We start from the raw sequence: 16,528 nt of genomic DNA, 5'->3' as shown, positions 1-16,528 counted from the left end.
GTGGCTATACCCTGAAAGGTGCACAGGTAGAGCAGACTCCAAACAGTCCAGTTAAAGGTGGAAGAACTTAAGCGCGGCATACAAGAGGCGGCACCACTATAAGAATGGGAGTTTCATTTAGCTAACTGATCACTTGCTAAAACAAAATGCTTTATCTAAACTTCATGCCTATAAAAAATTAACCCCAAATAATTATAGTTAAAATACAGATACATCAAACTATAAAGGGGTTAGAATAAAAGTAGGAGATGACCTCTGGGATCTAGCAATAGATAATTCTTAGACTTAACACCAAAATATAATCCCATTTAAAAAACTGGTAAATTGTACCAAATCAGAATTTAACACATTTGCTCTGCAAAACACCCATGAGAAAATAAAAAGACAGCTACAGACTTCGATGTAACATTTACAAACGACATATTTGATCAAGAATGGGTAAGTAGAATATATTAAGATCTCTCAAAACCCAACAGTATATAGAAGCAAAAATAGCCAATTCTGAAATGTGCAAAAGAGGTGGTAGAGGCAGAACCCTCCGGAGCTCCGCCCTCGGGCCTGGGCGGGCGCCGCGCAGGCTTTCTGCCCCTCCCTCGCTGGACGCAGGCGTGCGGGGCGGGCCTTCGGAGTCCACGAGTCTGGGAACCCTGGAGACCGCCGGCGGTGGATAGCCGCGAAATCCCGAGGTGGTTAACCGGGTCTCACGGCGGCGGCGAGGAGAGGGAGCGCTAGCCTGGGGTGCGCGAGCCCGGCGCAGCCCGCTGGGAGCACAGGGGCGCGGGCGCGAGCGCGCGGATGGAGGACGCGTGGCCTGCCGGCTCGGAGCGGAGGCGGAAGCGGCCGAGTTGCGGGGGCGGCCCCGGGTGACGCTGCGGCCCTTCGAGCCCTTCTCCAGGGCGGCGGCGACTGGAGCTTCATCTGCTGCGAGAAAGAGGAGGTGGACCTACAGGACCTGCCCAGCGCCACCATCGCCTGCCACCTGGACCCCCGCGTGTTCCTGGACGGCCTGTGCCGGTGAGGGCTGGAACGGGCGGAGGGCCTACACCTGTTGTCCACAGGAAACGGCGCGGGTAGCAGCGCCCAGGTCCGGCCGCCGGCAGGGCGGGCGGCGACCCCAGGGACTAGCCTCCAAGGGCCCTGCTCCTGGGGTGGCGCCCGGCCGCCCTGTTCCCTGAGCGCCTGCCAGCCGCGCACAGCATTCAGAGGAGCTTCGGAGGCTCCGCTGGGCCAGGGCTCCCGGCTACTTCCCAGCGAAGCCCCTGGGTCTGGTGTTTACTGGAGGGGAAGAATTAGCACTCCAATTGGCCTAGCAACCCCTGGGTCCCCCTGGGGCGTTAGCCACAGCCCTGCATTTACTAGGTATGGAAGGTGATCACCTCATTCCTGGGGAGAAGGAAACACGTTGAGCAGCAGTGTGACTCACTGTTCATAAATATGACAACGTCTGTGTATGATTCGAAGAAATGCCCGTGTTTGGGGGAGGCTGCACGGTTGCTCAAAGATCCTAAGGTTCTTTGGCCAGTTTTGGTCGAATGGTGTTAGGAGGAAGGGGACCATTTTCAAAACCATTTTATGCCTTAATTTTAAAAATGAATGGTTATGTGCTATTGGAGGAGCGGAAAATATTTTTTTTTTCTCCATCTGGTCAAATACAGGTCAATTTAAGTCTATATATAGATAGCACAGTAAACATACTTGATATTAGGGAACTCGAAGGTAATCTGTCTTTGAACGGCTTCTATTGTACAGCACGTTAGTATTTTCCCTACCTTGAATTCTGACCCGATAAACTCTTTTATCATCTTGTTCTGTGTATTCCGTTCTTGCATCTCCTTCCTGTTCTTTCTGGTTTCTAACTTCGTCCTACTTTTTTCTTACTTTATCCCAACCCTTTTTTATTTAATTTCCCACGAACATTTATTGAACTCTTAGAACAGATTGTCCAATATGTTCTCAGTCCTTAGGGAATTTCCAGTTTGGTGGTGGTGACTGTGGTAGTGACTATGTTTAATGGTGAATTTATGAGGAGTAGGACTCAGACTTTATCTTATGGGTATCTTCTGATGAGAATCAATTTATCTCATTTTATTAAGGGTGAGAAAATTAATAACGCCTGAACCATTTGGGAGGTACTTTGTGTTTAATTTTACATTCTTGATTCTGAGAAAAAAACTGAATGAGTTTAAAGGAAAGATCATTGTAAGAGGAGCAATTCAAGGAACATTTTGAAGGAGAAATGGCAAAATATGGCAACTAGAACCTAAGAGTGAGGGGAGGGTAGAAAAAGTCCACAATGGTGTACAGGTTTGAGTGTGAATCATGGGCATTGGGAGGCTTCACTCACATTAATAGAAACAGGGGAACTTGTAATGGGAATGCAAAGTGATGAGTTTAGTTACATGTGTGTTGACTATTAAGTGGCAGTAGGACATTCAAATAGGAATATGGACTTATATTCATATTATCATCTAAGAATTTTTAGTAGTTTATATTCTTAACTTTCTTCTAACGGTCTCCTTGCATTATAAATCTGTACTGTATAATCACTGAGGTAATTTTTAAGGATTTTATTATGTTCAAGCAGACAGATTATCATTGTTCTATGATATACATGATATTGTATTTTGGTTTGGTCTGAATTAGTTTGGGGTTATAATACACTGGTTATTAATAAAGGAGGAGACATTGTTTTAACATTTGACTTAATGAAACAGAAATAGAAAACATTACATAGGAGTGATGTAATTGAGCAACTTGGGAGGCTGAGGAAGGAAAATTGCAAGTTCAAGGCCAACCTCAGCAACTAGTGAGACCCTGTCTCAAAATAAAATATAATAAAAGGTACTGGGGGATGTAGCTCAGTAGTTAAGCATCTCCAGACACAATCCCCAGCTTCCCCCCCCCAAATAAGCAATGTAATTGAGTTGAATTGGTAAGTATGCTTTGAGTAATGACATTTATATAGGGTATTTGCAAAGGTCTCTTTGCAATTCGTTATACTGCTTTTGTGTAAATACCAAGGAAAGGTAATATAATTAAATATTTAGTCTACAAAATATTAATTGATGCTTTTTATAAATAACATTTTATTTCTTAATATTGTAATAACAAAACAAGCTCATTTAAAGGGCACTGAGTTGTTAAGGAAATTATTTAATAGTCTTTTAATAAATGTCTTTTGGACATTTCTTTGATGATTAAGTATTGTCTCAATCTCAAAATGAATTTGTTATCCAGGAATCAACTCCATTTTTCAAAAAAAAAAAAAAAACTCTCTTTCTAATGATGGTATCATAGTCTTACCTTCCTTATTTCAGATAATCCAGTTTTTGTAAACTTACCTTACCTCTTTCTTAATTGACAACATGTGTTCTCTCTTTCTTTCTTTCTGTCTTTCTTTATTGTCTTTTTTTTTTTTTTTTTTTTTGATACTGGGGATTGAACTCAGGGATGCTTTACCACTGAGCTACATCCCCAGCCCTTTTTATTTTTTATTTTGAGAAAGGGTCTTGCAGAGTTGCTTAGGACCTCACTAAGTTGCTGAGGTTGGCTTTGAACTTGCAATCCTCCTGCCTCAGCTGCTGGCATTACAGGCATGATCCAACATGCCTGACTCATTTACTGATTTTTGTGCCTGTTTTCAAGCTATCTGTAGTTTAATAATCAGCCCACAAAAATTTCAGAATATTTAACAACCTGTTCATATACACCATTGATATTAACTTTCAGAGACACAGTAGGGCTGATCTTTTATCCACCTGCACTATCATTTATAAGCATATTTTTTCTGTTTTTTCACATATAATATATGCCTTATTGAAATTCATATACCATTATAATTCATGTATGCACTTAAAATGTATATAATTAGGTATATACATGAGGTTTTGTAAACATCATTGTAATCCATTTTAGAACACCTTTATCATGCCACAGAGAACCCCCATAGATATTAGCATCATGCACCCTTTCTTCTAACCTCATCCCAAGTAACCACTAATCTATAGCCTCCCAAAAGACTTCTTATGCCTCCTACTGGGCAGTACCCTTTTCTGCCACATTTGTTTGTTCACCACCAAAGATTCATTTTTTTTCTTTCTTTCTTTTTTTTTTTTTATTTTGGTACTGGGAATTGAAACCAGGAGTGCTGAACCACTGAGCCACATCCCAAGTCCTTTTAAAATATTTTATTTAGAGACAGAGTCTCACTGAGTTGCTAAGTGCCTTGCTATTCTGCTGAGGCTGGATTTGAACTTCTGATCTTCCTGCCCCAGCCTCCCAGTTGCTATTACAGGTGTGAGCTGCCCAGCAAATTTTCCCTATTTTAATTGTCTTACAGAAGTAATCATAAATTATGTATTATTTTGTGAATAAGCATATACTTTTAGAAACAAGTTATATTGATCATTTTTTGTGTACTAACTTCTTTCTAGAGGATAAACTGTTTTCACTAATGTCTTTCCAGCCTTTGAATTTAGTCTAATCATGATATTATCTGTTTAGAATTTAAAATTCTAAGTATATATCACTGTAGTCCTATAGAATTAAAAGGATCATAAGGGAATATTATGAACAACTACATGCTAAAATATTTGATAATTTTGATGAATAGCTATAAAGAGACAAATTACCAAAATGGGGCAAGATAAAATATAAAATTTTACTAGGCCTATATCAAGTAAGAACATTGAATTAGTTGTTAAAAGTTGCCTACCATGGACTGAGGGGCATAGTTCAGTGGTAGAGCTAGATACTCCAGATTCAGGCCCCAGAACTGCAAAAGCAAAACCAAATACATCTTCCCCTGAAGATAATTCCAGGCCCAGATGGCTTAATTTGTGAATTCTGTCCAACATTTAATGAAGAAATAATACCAATCCTATACAAATACTTTCAAAACATAGAAGAAAACAGAACAATTTTCAGCTCATTGTGTGAAATCAGATATCAAGACCAGAGAAAAGCATCCTAATAAGACTACAGTTAAAAATTTCTCACAAACTTAGGTGCAAGAATTCTTAATGATATTACCAAATTAAATCCAGGAACATATAGAAAGTTTTTTCAGCATGACTAACAGGGATTTAGCTCAGAAATGCAAGCTTGATTTACTATTCTGAAATCAATTAATATAGTATACCATAATTAATAAATAGAGGAAAATCCAAATTATGATTTCTACAATAGGTGAAGAGAAGATAATTGACAAAATCTAGCACTCATTCATTATAAAAACTCTCAGGGAACTGCACAAAAAAGGGCGGTTCCTCATTCTAAAGAACATCTATAAAAGCACCTATAACTAATATCATACTTAATATTGAAATATTGCATGCTTCCCACCCCATTCTTGGAATGAGGCAAGAATATTTACCATTTCCACTTCTACTCAATGTTGTACTAATTCTAACTGCAATGGAAACTAATAAAAAGAAAGAAAACAGGGCTGGAAATGTGACTCTACGGCATTTGTCTAGCATGTGTGAGGCCCTGTGTTTTATCCCCAGAACTGCAAAAAGAAAAAAATGAAAGAAAGAAAGCATTCAGATTGGAAAGGAGTAAGTAAAACTATATTTACAGACAACATGATCTCATAGAAAATCCTAAGGAATCTATCCTAAAACTAATAATTGACTTTTTCACCTTTGGAAATAGACCATACTTGGAGCGGGGGAACCAAACAAATAATTGAGGTTAGCATCATCACAGGACACAGAAATAGACAAATCAATTACAATTACACAATTAGGTACAAATCAGCTATACTTCTGTATATTAGCAAGAAACAGTCTAAAAATAAAATAAGTAATTCCATTCACTATAGCATCAAATGGAATAAAATCTTAAGAATAAGTTTGGCAAGAACTCTCAAAGTAATGTACAGAGAAACGAGCATACTGAGGTGCTTAACCACTGAGCCACATCCCTTGCCCTTTTTATTTTGAGATAGGGTCTCAGTAGGCTGCTTACAGCCTTGCTGAGTTGCTGTGGCTGGCTTCAAACCTCCAGTCATCCTGCTTCAGCGTCCTGAGCCACTGGGGTTACAGGCATGCGCCACCATGCCCAGCTATACTTGCATTCTTAATTCAGCTTTGCCTATGAATAACTGCATACAATTCATACAAACTTCTGAACTTTGTTTCCCTCATCTTTAAATTGAGAATTCTGCTGTAGTATTACTTGCCTTACAGGCTGTTATGAACATTAAAACAAAATTAAAGTATAAAGCATCCTACAGTGAATAATTATCCTAAATATAGCCTCCAGGAGCTGTTTGCCTTCCCAGGTGTCTGGTTGAAGTAGTATGAAAACACATTCAGGAACCTTGGCAGTTTTGTCACATGGTACAGGGTTGCCTGTTCTGTCTTTCTGCAGAGGAGCAGGAGCCATCATTTTAGATCCAGATAGTGGGATTGTGTTTAGATTTCCAATTGGATCACTCAGTTTTACCCTGAAATCACCAACAAGGTGTTTATTTTTCATGCCATGATTTGCTCACTTTGTAAAAGGTTCCAATTTTCACTTGTCACTTTGAAATACCATACCCTGACCCTTCTTCATGTTATAAAGTTTAGGAGGAGTTTTTGTTACAGCATATTGAATAACTGAATTGTTTTTCAGTACTAGGGATTGAACCCGAAGTACTTTACCATTAAGCTACATCCCCAGCCCTTTGTATCCTTTTTATTTTTTATTTTAAGATACCTAGGCTGGCTTGGATCTTGTGATCCTCCTGTCTTAGGCGTCCTGAGTCATTGGAATGGAGACATGTGCCATTGTGACTGAACCCAATGTTCTTTAAAGCTGGCATTTTTTAGTATTTCATTGTGTACCACTGAATTTAACTTTCTTTTTCTTAATTCTCCTCTTAAGGCTTTACAGCAGCCAGCTCCTTTTTCTGATGAAATTGAAGTTGACTTTAGTAAGCCCTATGTCAGGGTAACTATGGAAGAAGCCAGCAAAGGAACACCTTGTAAGTAGATACCTAATTATTTTGTTGTGTTACTAGTTTTTAACATTCTGTTGTATTTATCAAATACATACCTACTCTCCGTATACTTCACTCAAGTTTACTTATAAATGTAGTGAAAGTCATTTAGGCAACTATTCTTACTTTTCCATAAATTAGTAGAGAGGGAGGAATTCCGCCTATTTGCCTTAATGTTCAATTTGGGAGGGTAACTCTAGGCTATAAAATTTTATTTTTTTCCTTAGGATGATGCACTTGTTTCTTGGCCTATTGTCATATCTGTGAGATATAATGAAACATAGACAATAAGTTATTAGCTTGTTTTGCTAATTTGTGGTCCTGAGCCTGGGCCCTGGGCCTTGTACATGCTAGGTGAATGCTCTACCTACTGAGCTACACCCACAGCCCCATGATCTTGTCTATTTTTATAAAGATTCAGATAATATTTCAATCTCTCATATTTTTCATATCATTCAGAATTTTCCACACAATTTTCCCTCATTGTGTCTGTCAGATATGATGCTGATTGATAGAGGACAAAATATCCCAAGTTGGGGGATATTTATCACTTAATTTTATCCTTAGTAGTAGTATAATTTTCCAGGTTTGATTTTTTTCCTTTTTGGTACTGGGGCTTGAACCCTGGGGGCTTTACCCCTGAACCATATCCTCAGTCCTTTTTAAAATTTTTATTTTAAGACAGAGTCCCACTGAGTTGTTGAAAGCCTTACTAAATTGCTGAAGCTAGTTTCAAACTGGCTGTCCTCCTGTCTCAGCCTTCCATGTCACTGGGATTGTAGGTATTGCATCACCGATCCTGGCAAGACTTGCTTTAATATTTTTAAAGCTCATACTCTTTATTTGTTGGTTTAATTTATATATCGTTTAATAATTTTTACCACATAAATTTTTTAAAAAGATTTTTTGTAGTTACAAATGGACAGCATGCCTTTGATTTGTTTATTTTTATGCAGTATATTAAGGATTGAACCCATTGCCTCACTTGTGCCAGACAAGTGCTCTGCCACTGAGCTACAACCCCAGCCCAACCACATAAATTATTAATATGTGTTCTGGATACTCCTGTTTGAGGCAATTGGTTTTAGGAATCTTCATAAATAGAAACTTCCATGAGCACTCTTTATGAGTACAAAGTCACTTAGGCAACTATTCTTACTTTTCTGTAAATTATTCTTTTTTTCCAGTCCTTTTCTGTTTCTTCTACTCACAATGGTAAATGCCCTCTCTACTCTGTAAATGCAGGGCTTGACTTAGACCAGAGAATAAGAGGCCATGATAGCCACAAATATTCCCTATATACATATGATACCAGTCTTAGAGATCAGGATTGGGCCCTTGTCCCCTGGTGTTGAAGATTAAATACCTGAGAAACACTGAGGCAAGCATAGAGAGCAAGTTTTAATTAAGAAAGAGACAGAGATAGCATACTTCTCTGGAAAGAAGTGGGGCCCAGAGCTGGATGCCCATGGAAGTGGGTGTGTCTTGCTCTTTTATACACCCCAGAATCCCCCACCTTCTCTTTTCTTCTTTTTTTATTCTGCAAAGGGCAGGAAGGTGTGGCACAGGGGCTAGTCATTAATAACTCTTTGTGCTGGGAAGTGTGATCCGAAGGTTATGTGTTAGCGATACTATGAAAATCCTCAAACTGAGTGGCAAGAAGTATATACACAATGGAGATGCATGTATACTTCCTTTTTAACATACTGTCTTCCTCTTTTATTGTCTTGGCTCATTACATGTCTTTTTTTTCCCAGAAAGTGAGCAAATTTCAGTTTGATGTTTTACAACAAAAGTCCATCATTAGTTCTTTGTTAGTTGATCTTGTCAAAAATAAGATACATTTCTGCCTTCCAGGCTTCAGTGTCAACATGGAGGTGGATGTTTTTATAGTTTATTAGCCAGAAAATTGCTTAAAAATTCCCTTTATATATTTCTTTTTTAAAAATTATATTATTGGAACATCAGTGGTTTTCCTGATCCTGGAAAAGAATGGAACAGTTATAGAAGTAAATGACAGAAATAATATTGTACTGTTGTACATTAAAATGTAATGAATGTGACTAGGCCAAGAAGTGGAGAAAAGTACTCTGTGGGCTGCAGGATGAAATTCCAGTCATGTAACACTGATTCATGTCCAAAAGACTTTCCAGAGAAGCAGTGCTCTGACTTTGATGGGAAACATTTCAACATCAATGGTCTTTCCCCTAATGGGAGGTGGCTTCCAATGTACAGTGGGAGCAAGTAATTATAATATATTTGATGTAAATTTTTTTGAGACCTAAGAACACATGGCTTTATTATTTTACACCCCAAACTGACTCTTTTTTAAATTTTTACAGTTGCCATAAAAGATCTTTGTAAACTCTGTTTTCAGGTTGCCAGAACTACTAACTTCTACCAATTGAAGGACAGGGTTGCTGAAACCAGTGAAATCTGTTTTCAAGGCCTATGTCGGGTAAGTAAACTAGAAGTTTATATATATATACATATGTATATACACACACACTGTGACTTAATTACAATAGTTTTCTTCTCTTTCTCTAACCCAATATTCCTTTTGTGGCTTCCTGGTACATTCTTGTGACTCCCAGTAAATTTATTTTTATATCATATTATCTATTAGAGTGTGTTTAGATTTGTTACTAGACCATTTTCTGTCATTTAATAATGAATCATAAAGCACTGTTCGCTGATTTTGTTTTGCTTATGCTATTCAGGATCAAGATAAAGACGGTGTGAGCTCCCTAAAATGGTAGAAACTGCTTTTGCTACTTTGATTGTGCCCTGCTGTGGTGACATTTAACTAACACCTTTGTTAAAATTCTCTCTCTAGCCCTCTATCTCTCATTTCTTATGTATATTCAAGGAGTATATTAATTGTACTAATTGTGTTTTGAAGCAGTCTGGCTGTGATCATGTGTTTAACTCCAAGGTCAAGAGAGACAAACATGGAGTGTGTGGTAGAGATAACTCTTCATGCAGGATAATGGCAGGTGTCTTCAGCAGTGCCCATTATGTTCAGCTGTGTATTTGCTTCTAGTTTTCCCTTTTATTTAATGTAATAGTAGAGTACATGATGAAGGTATAATAGTAACACTTCGCTATCATTTTGTGTGCTCTATCCCTCAGTTCAAAATGATTATGAAGGAAATACTTCCTAAATATAAAAATTACATCTTATGCCAAATGTACTTTTAAATTAATGAATTCACTCTCCCAAGACAAATCTAATTATTAAAAACATAATAGGTGCATTTTGAGAATAAGAGTAAATTCAGTGTTATTTGAACAAGATGTGTAAATAGATTCCTAGCAATTGAATGTTCCTGTAATCTAAAATGTATATACTTATGATACTTTTTCAGGAAACTTGCTTTAAATTATTATCATTTGAACCACTCTTTTTTTTTTTTGTCTGACTTGGTCTAGCTGTTGTGTTTGTTATTAATATTGAAAATTTTGATTGAAGGCAAAGAATAAAATCATTAACTTAAATAGTGAATCATAAGTATCATCATATTTGATTTCTCAAGCAGTATCTGAATTACAGATATTAAGAATTGATATTTGGTCTTGATTTCATTTTTACTCAAAATGGCTGTGAGAATATCTCAGATATTTTCCAGTCTAAAATTTTCTGGACATTTTTTTTCTTTTTTGTGAAATAAAAACAGACCATTAAGACTTTCCTTGCACAGTACAAGTGTGTTATTAACAGCTATGTTTTTCAGCATCCTATTGTGTTCATATGTGTTTGAACATGTGTTAGGTTATTATGAGTTACCTCAGTTAAAGAGGTATAACTTAAAACTCAAAGATTATATTTTTACCTATAAAGTAAGTGTAGAACACTTCATACTCTTCCATGCTGGTGGTACTTATTAGATGATTTGACATACTATTTTTCTAGTTGTTTTTATTCATTATTTCATGAAAGCCACACACATTTGATCTCCTTCTATAATCAATGACTCATACTTATCACAGTCTGTTGAAAAGTATATTTTTGGAGGAGAAAAACATTTCAAATTAGGATTAAATAGTTAACCTTGCAAAAACTGTAATGTGAATTAATTGATTTGTAAATGGAGAAAAGTGTTGAAGTCATTTGCAGTACCTTAAATGGCATTGGCCACATTTCTGCTCCCTGGTGGTCACCTTTATCTTGTTGCCTTTGCAATGTATCAGGCTAGCTTTCTTGAAAAACTCTAGCAGATAGAGTGAAAGTAGTGAACAGGAATATTTTATAGTGAAGAGAATGTGAGTTGAAATTATTCTTTAAGGCTGATAACCTACAACTAATATGTATATATACTGTATGCAGACTCTTCCTACCATTTATCACATTATATTTAAAATGGGATGCCTTAAAGAGATAGAAAAAGGCACTGCAAGTATATCAGGATCACAAATTTAAGCTTTTATAAAACTTCTTAAGTGTATCCAGTGTTTTAAAATTTAGTGCATGAGAAGTATTACAGTTTCTCTCACTTGTTTATTAAGTAGGGGAAAATCCTAATAAGAAAGAACAAGAAAAACTTAGATTAACATAACTAGAACATAATCAATTATATACTTCCCCGAGAGTATTTGGATAACTATGTAATATGAATGTTTCTGTGTCAGGAACAGAATGTTTCTGTGTTTCTGTTTCTTGTTTAATGTATATTTAATATAGTATTTTCCCGTTTTTATTGAATTTGATCTCATAAAATAGAGGTATTACTTTTATTTAATTTCAGTAAACTTTTAATTTTTCGTATAGCTAGTTTATTAATAGACTTTTAAGAGCAATGTAAAATCGAAGGAGGGTAGATAAAAGGATTCCAGATTGTTGGGGGTAAATAAGTATAGGGATTTCAGGTTATACTACAAACTAAAAGCTTATGAAATAGCTTGAGGTTTTCTTTATTAGTATTATTTTTTCTCAACAATGGAATTTACTGCTTACTATCTGTTCACTTTATCACATGCAAAGACTAATTGTATTGATATCCCCTGGATTTGTGAATAGCACTTGAAAGTTCCTGTTTTTCCCAATAGAAAATCTAAATGCATTAGTCAAACTTGAATATGCTAATTAAGTACTTAAGGTGCTAACATACTAATTTCATTCTATTCTATGTTAAGAATTGTATGCTGGATGTGAAGGTACATACTTGTAATTCCAGTGACGGGAGATTGAGGCAAGAAGATTTCAGGTCAGTCTCAGCAACTTAGAACCTGTCTCAAAATAAAGAATAAAAAGGGCTGAGGATGTAATTTAGTGTAGAGAGTCCCTGTGTTCAATCCTTACTACTGAAAATAATAATGACGATAATAAAAGGAAGAAAAAACAGAACTTCAAAAATAAAAAATTAGGAAGTTATATTTTAAGAATTTGAAACTCTATGTGCTTCTAGATTACAGCTGCATTTTTCCAGTTCTTAGTAACTTATTAAGGTATTGGTTCAAAAGGAATAACCAGTTTCATTTTTTAAAGGTAAAATGAAATTAGAACTGACTGTACCATTCATTTAGCAGTAATATCCTCTAGGACACCTGCTCTTGTAAAATTGAACATATATAACTTTATATTGCAGGTTACAGTGTTGTTGTAAAGATTCCCACAGGAGCAACAAACATTGAAATTCTTCAGCACAGCTATTCTGGAAAACCAGAAGATGACAATCACCTCGATAAACATTTTTGGTAAGCAGCAGCCAACATGTGGTTTGTGTGTGATTTCATGGAGGTCTGAGGTTGGTGTGAATTCCTGGAAGGTAACAAGAATCCATGAAGCAAACACAGTTTCAGTTCCTACTGAGCTTAGGTCCTCTGACTCTGTACATATGTTCTTTTTAAGCTACACAAAATATATCCTTTTCAAAAGAAACACTGAATGAAATTCTGAAATTTTTTTTTCTTCATAAGGATATTTTAGATGTGTGTTCACTTAAATACCTGTGCATTTAGAATACAGTTCTCCTCCCTTTAACTAATAAAAATTATGCAACTTTTTGGCATTTATATTTGGAAATTAGCTTTAAAATTTAGATAATTTTGCTTAGACACGACATGAAAAGAATATTTTACAAAACTTGTGCATTTGAGAAACATCTTAAAAGTTGACTTACCAACAGTTTACCATGCTGGAATAGGTGGTGATGTTCAGCTGATATTGAGGAATTATCTACTTCACATTAATAAAATATGAAATATTGGCCCAGATAATTAATCTTATAACAGGGAATGTGAATCTGTTATGAATAGCTTATTTCAGGAATTATATTTGTCATTACCAAAGTCAGATGTAAAGGGATCAACCACATAATGGATACAGGGAATCTTTTTGGGGTGATAGAAAAGTTTTAGAACTAGATTAAGGTGGTGGTTGCACATTAAATTGAAGTGTTCATTTAAAGTGATTAATTCTGTGTTTTCTGAATTTCATCTTAACAAATGCAATGATTAATTTTCCCAGAAAATAAAATTTAAATATTTTGATATATTATCCTTTTATGTTTATTTGTAATTCTTTTTCTTCTGCTAAAAAAATATTAACCTGTGTGCATAGACATAGAAAAATTCTACAGTATATGTAGATAAATAATCCAGTAGGTCTCTCTAAGGGTCCAAGTGTACATATCTGTATCTTCCTGGGAATGGACCACAGGTTCTGCCCAAGGTTAAAAAATTAGAAATGTTCATCTATAAAGTATCATCATTTCTAAGAGAACTACAAGTGTAAATGTTAAAGTTTAATTTGAAGTGAGCCAAACAAAGAAATTCACTAGAAGGGATTTTTAAAATGTTTATGAAATTTTGTAACTAAAAGTAACAAAAAATGTAGAATTTTTTTCACAAATCCTGTTTCCCTTAGAGTTAATGTAATAGATGGTTCTTTAAATAGGCCTGTCTACATTTGATCAAGTGTAGATTCCTACACAGAGGCATTTCTGTTTCAGAGAATAAATTTAGAATGTTACTTGTTCTTCACTGAACTCAGTATAATATATATAAAGGCAGTTTAACTAGTTCACATATACACAGAAACATGTAAATGATTTTGCAATGATTCCTTCAAGATTGCTTTTTCAGAGGGGTATTGCATTTATTATGAAGTTTAGCATTTATTATGAAGTATGTCAACTTTGTGCTTTTGGTGCAGTTCCCTGCATGTCAAACACATTTTTCCCCAAAAGGTTATTGTTTCACTGAGAAGTATAATACTAGTAAAACAAGAAGAGAAGCACTTGATTATTATAGTTTTATTATTGTAAAGTTTTAAATATTATATAGTCTCATGAAAATTAAAAATAAATAGCATAGATTTTACCCTTTACACACTTTGTAAACATTTTCCAAACTTGATCCTGATGAAGGGCCTGATAAGGCAGAAATTTGTATTGACTTATTATGCAATGTAGGAAACTGAGCTAGAAGTTTGTCTAACATCACAAAGCAACTAATTGAGACAATTTTAACTTAACCCACTGTTTGAATACTAAATTCTTTTGTCTTTTTACTACCACACTATTGTGGACACCATGCAATTTTATATTTAAAAAGCAACAAATTAAAAATATATACTATACTGTTCTTTTGCATGCATGTATTTGATAGACTTATCTTATTATCTATCAATGGGAATGAGAGAACAAGAAAAGGCATGAATAGAGAAGGAGATAGGAGTATTATTCTGAAAAGCTGATATTCACATACTTTTCAACAGGGAGAGAGTGCCTCTACAAAAAGATCGAGACAGGTGCATAGAGAGCGGTGTAGTCATTGCATATCCTTTTAGAATACTGACCCTAGTTTTTAAGCTTTGTATATATTTTTTTCAAGACAAGTATAAATGGAGTCTTGCCACAGTCTACTCTTTGTTTCCTTCTGTTGATGACCAAGATTGGTTTAGCTGATGTGTCTAGTAGAGGCATGATTTCTTTCTACCTGGCCACTTTGTGTAGGTTTCTCCTGAGACTCTGTACCCCTTTCAGATAGAAAAGTGTAGGGTAAATTTATTTTAATATCTTTGGTTGATGTGCTGAAGTTCCCCTACTTATAGAATTGATACCACACTGTAGCAAAGGTTTATTTCTTTATTATTATTCTTTTTTTTTTTTTACTCTTTTTTTTTTTATTATAAAACTGTAAACAAATGGGATACATGTTGTTTCTCTGTCTGTACATGGCGTAAAGGCATACCATTTGTGTAATCATAAATCTACATAGGGTAATGTTGTTTGATTCATTCTGCCATTTTTTCCCTTCCCCCCTCCCCTCCCACCCTTCCCCTCCATCTATACAGTCCTTCATTCCTCCATTCCTGCCCCCCTCCCTAAACCCAACTCCAACCCCAACACTAACCCTTCCCACCCCCCATTATGTGTCATCATCCACTTATTAGCGATATCATTCTTCCTTTGGTTTTTTGAGATTGGCTTATCTCACTTAGCATGATATTCTCCAGTTTCATCCATTTGCCTGCAAATGCCATAATTTTATCGTTCTTTATGGCTGAGTAATATTCCATTGTATATATATACCACATTTTCTTTATCCATTCATCAATTGAAGGACATCTAGGTTGGTTCCACAATCTGGCTATTGTGAACTGAGCAGCTATGAACATTGATGTGGCTGTATCTCTGTAATATGCTGATTTTAAGTCCTTTGGGTATAGGCCAAGGAGTGGGATAGCTGGGTCAAATGGTGTTTCCATTCCAAGTTTTCTAAGGAATCTCCACACTGCTCTTTATTATTATTCTTAATACCAATTTAAAATTTTATTCTTTAAATTCAATACAGGAATTTAAACAGTTTAAAAAGCTTTTTCTGTACTGTTGAGTTTATGGTTTGGTGAGCAGTACATTTGTTCTTTTATAGCCCTATCTGATGCCCAAGGGAATTTTCTTTTAAATGGAGGTTTTGTTGTGAGTATGTTAAAAGAAGAAATAAACATACAAGGAGCTCTTTTTGAATACAGTGTATCAAACAACTCAATTGAAAGAATTAACAGTACTGATCGATTGGAAGAAGAACTTGTTTTACAGGTAACTCTTTGGTGGTCAGTAAGACTTTGCTTTAATCATGTTAGTGAACTACAGTGGTTAAGTACTTAGCATTCATTATTAAACATAGAAATTATGTCTGAAGCATGTATGTTTTATAAATTGATTGTATGTTCCTTTGTATCTTTATTGAGGTGGCTGTGTATGGGTAATTTATACAACCCTGATGTACGATATTCCTTCCATGTCCCTGTGGAGGATACAAGTGACCTGTTCACATGGGAGCACATAGACCATGACAAGACTGTACCAAAATGTGTCAAGGTACCCCATTTTTAAAAAGAGATGGTGGTTTAACTACATGCTGTTGTCATTCAGTCCCTTTGAGTCGGGCTGCTATGGAATCCTCCTCCTTTCCATATGACACACAGACAAAAGTATAGTTTTATTTTCTCCTTACTTTTCCCTCTCTTTGTGTTTCTTACTTAACAGCCCCCACTTAAAACTACCCTTTTCAACTGTTCCTGGTACATTTTCACAT

The 16,528-nt window shown here is 35.8% G+C and overlaps 1 protein-coding gene across 1 annotated transcript; it reads left to right on the top strand.

The window, feature by feature from the left end:
* Window positions 1-628: 628 nt before the first annotated feature.
* On the top strand, window positions 629-16,311 carry LOC124975880 (A disintegrin and metalloproteinase with thrombospondin motifs 20-like; the record flags this gene model as incomplete). The annotated part of the gene is made up of 4 exons (XM_047538370.1): window positions 629-1,014; window positions 9,366-9,446; window positions 12,574-12,682; window positions 16,182-16,311. Coding segments are annotated over exons 2-4 (246 nt in total), but the record flags the coding sequence as incomplete, so codon positions are not given.
* Window positions 16,312-16,528: the final 217 nt, after the last annotated feature.

The sequence above is a fragment of the Sciurus carolinensis genome, unplaced genomic scaffold (genome assembly GCF_902686445.1).
Source record: "Sciurus carolinensis unplaced genomic scaffold, mSciCar1.2, whole genome shotgun sequence".
NCBI lineage: Eukaryota > Metazoa > Chordata > Mammalia > Rodentia > Sciuridae > Sciurus > Sciurus carolinensis.
The sequence above is the reverse complement of the archived record's forward strand: the minus strand, read 5'-3'. Positions and strand labels throughout refer to the sequence as shown.